General features: G+C 47.9%; 1 protein-coding gene across 1 annotated transcript; it reads right to left on the reverse strand.

The window, feature by feature from the left end:
- Positions 1 to 282: 282 nt before the first annotated feature.
- Positions 283 to 2,375, reverse strand: LOC131641303 (protein MAIN-LIKE 1-like). Its single transcript, XM_058911604.1, has 3 exons — positions 2,007 to 2,375; positions 1,178 to 1,882; positions 283 to 1,091 (listed from the first exon to the last, which is right to left on the reverse strand). Exon 2 carries the CDS (start codon positions 1,862 to 1,864, stop codon positions 1,217 to 1,219), a length of 648 nt encoding a protein of 215 aa, XP_058767587.1. The 5' UTR covers positions 1,865 to 1,882; positions 2,007 to 2,375; the 3' UTR covers positions 283 to 1,091; positions 1,178 to 1,216.
- Positions 2,376 to 3,293: the final 918 nt, after the last annotated feature.

Below are 3,293 nucleotides of genomic sequence, written 5' to 3' on the forward strand. Positions count from 1 at the left end.
TATAAATTTTGTCTAAGTCCCCGAAGACACATACTTTTCACTAGCTTTCAGTATTCATTATCTTCATAGCGAACTTAGAAATCTTCATTCTCGAAGCATGACCATCAGTAGCCATTCTTTTATTTTTAAGGGATGGCCATCAGTAACCATCTTTCCTTCGATTTTCTACTTCTTCGAAGGACAAATACTACAAAACGAAATCTTCAGCTAACAGCGACATATAAACAGAAAATACTAATACGATAAATAAAATCCAAATAATATATACAAGTCGAACCAAATAGTAAATAGTGTGCGCAAGATACAATCCGAAAACAAAAACTAAATAAACCCGACCACTACTGGGTGTGCCTAACCCTCTCACCCTGAGCCCTCCTCTGCCCCTTGTACCCCGCCGCACGGCCCGCATCAGTGACGATCGTCTCCATCACGGCGACTGCATCTGGACCACCCTGAAGAACGACACCCCGATCCAAGGCGTCCCGCCCAAGCATCGCTATCCGCTGGCAGATCGGCAGGAGATCAATGGCGTGGTCATCCTCGGCCTGCTGGTTCTCCAGGATCTCCTCATGTGCTGGCCTAGGAGCGCCGGGAACGTCGGATCTCAGTAGAGGATGGGACACCCGGTAGAACCATGTAACGTACCCCTCCTCACTGTGCCAGTCCTGTGTGACCCGAGTGAGACGGTACTCCTGCGGTACCACATGATGCTGTCAGTCCTCCCATATGGCAGTGAGCTGCACTCGGGTCACTGTGTCGGGAGCTGCCTCAAAGGGTGACCTGGGTATCTGCTGCACGAATCCGAACTGACGCATGCACCGCTCAGGGAGATAACGGACCATGATGCCGGTCCCGCATGCCAACCAGCCTGAATATAGAGCAATGCCGTCAAAGGGGACAATCTGGGCGTAGTCGGCGAACGGCCTCCAGGTGACGTCGTCGTGCATCGTGCGGTCCAAGTACAAACGGTATGGTCCCACCGCATCATTCCCCCTCTGGAGAGCGTATCTGGCGGCCCTGGGCATGGCGTCAACGTACGCAGGATCGATGTGGAAGCCGTGGATGCGGGAGAAGTAGGAGATGATCCAGCTCTGAAACACAAACACGATAATGTATTAAAAATAAATACGAAACATATAAATAAATAAATACGATAATGTGTTAAAATAAAACGTACCGTAAGTAGTGTGCAGGATCCGACCAACTGCCTCGTCCTCTAGTTGGAGGCCTCATTCAGCTTCTGGTAGAGGTATGCCAGAGTAGCTGCCCCCCAGTTCCACTGGTGAACGGTATCCAGGTCCATGAAGTAGCGGAGGTATGTCACGTCGACGTACCTGACACTCTTGTCCACAAAGCATGCAGCGCCTACCACATGCATGTACCAGCACCAGAGAGCGCAGCCGCGGTGATACTCTGTGAACAGCTCGTTACCCACACCCTCAGCCTCGGCAGCCGCGTCCAGATGGTGGTCAAAATAAGTGCTCAGTGTGGTGAACCGGACATGAGGCCCAGAAGTCGTGACGCACTCAAAGTGAGCAACCTCGTGCTCCATGCCCAAGTAGAGCGTCATCCACTCAATGGCCTCCACCCTCTGGATCTTGGAGTGGGTCAACAGCGGCCCCCTAATCGGAAGGTGGAGAAGACACTGCACGTCATGCAAAGTGATCGTCATCTCCCCAACCGGCAAGTGGAAAGAGGACGTCTCCTTGTGCCAGCGCTCCACAAATGCCCCCTGCATGCCGGTGCTGATGGCGGTGTACCCCGTCATGCAGAGCCCGCTGAGCCCTGAACCTCGCACATGGTCGTTAAACCACTCAGCTGCTGGTTTAAACAGACTGAAAATCTTGCGGGCGTGGTTCACCATTTTCAGCGGCTCTCTCTCCTGTTACAAAAAAAAACAAATAAGCGACATATATTAAATAAGCGACATATATTAAATAAGCGACAAATAAACGGTTAAATTATAAAAAATGGTGACAAATAAACGGTTAAATTAAAAAAAATACCTCTCCCTCCCAGATCCGCCGAGCGACGTGATCGTGGTAGTGAATCAGCACGGAAGTGTCAAAGGGCCCTCCCGGATAGCCGTCCTCTTGCTCATCTTCCTCCCCGGCTGGAGGGTCAACATCCAGTACCCCCTCCGGCTCGTGGTAAGTCACTGCCGCCACCACCTCCTCCTTCTCCTCCTCCTCTTCTCGCTGGCGGGAAGAAGATGCCTGAGCCAGCCGACTCCTAGATCCTGAACCAGATGTACCCTCTCCCTCGCCCACGGGAACTCGCACACGGCGTCCCTGACCATGCCCCCGTCCCTGGGTCGACGCCAGCTGCGCCGCCGCCCGCTCGCGTCGAGCCGACGTAGTCTGGGTCTCCCTACCCTGTCTTATGCGTGCTGGTTGGTTGCCTGACATGTTCCTGTAAACAATTGAAATCGATTAATATGTGAGACAAAAGAAGAAACAAAAATAATTGAAATTCTGATACAGTTCGGAAGTTCATTTCCGAAAACTGGGATGGAGGTGTTTTCAGAAATGAACTTCCGAAACACCCCTGCGAGGAAGTTTTCTGCAACTTCCATGGCAGACCCCTAAACCAAACATCAAACCTATGTCTACACATTCTAAACATCCTAAATATCAGTATAAACCTAACCTAATACTTTTTTTGCTATTTGTAAACACCCTAATATACATTTTAATCATAGATCTTAAAATCAAAATGCTTACCGATTGAATGGATTGGAGGACTTTTGAATGTAATAGAGCAAGTAGATGGAGCCTTTGAGGTAGCTTGGAACTGGTTTGCACAAAAATCTCTTGGGGTGTGAGTTTGGAAGAAGATTAGGGGGAGGGGGCTGTTTTGCTTAATCTGCAAAACGCGCAGTATTTCGGAAATGAACTTCCGAAATGCTGTTTTCGGAAGTGCATTTCCGAAATAAGTCAAATTTTTTTTTAAAAAAGGCGATTTCGGAGATGCATCTCCGAAAACACCTTTTTCTTGCATTTCGGAAATGCATTTCCGAAGTTAGGGGTATTCTGAGTTTTTCACCAGAGGTGGACTAGAAGGTAAGGAGGTAGCCAAAGAAATTCTCAAGAACAATTCTCGTAATAACTCTAAGAGTTAAATTTTCTATCAAAATATTTTTTTTCGCATTATATTTGCTCCCTATTTATCAGGTAGCAAGCATAGGATTAAAATTACAATAATTAAATGTATAAACCAATTAAACTCAAGTAAATATTATACCACTAATATCATTAGAGCGGCTGAATTATTACATTAGGGATTGTAAAAAT

This window comes from Vicia villosa, unplaced genomic scaffold (assembly GCF_029867415.1).
Source record: "Vicia villosa cultivar HV-30 ecotype Madison, WI unplaced genomic scaffold, Vvil1.0 ctg.003645F_1_1, whole genome shotgun sequence".
In the NCBI taxonomy this organism is placed as follows: domain Eukaryota; kingdom Viridiplantae; phylum Streptophyta; class Magnoliopsida; order Fabales; family Fabaceae; genus Vicia; species Vicia villosa.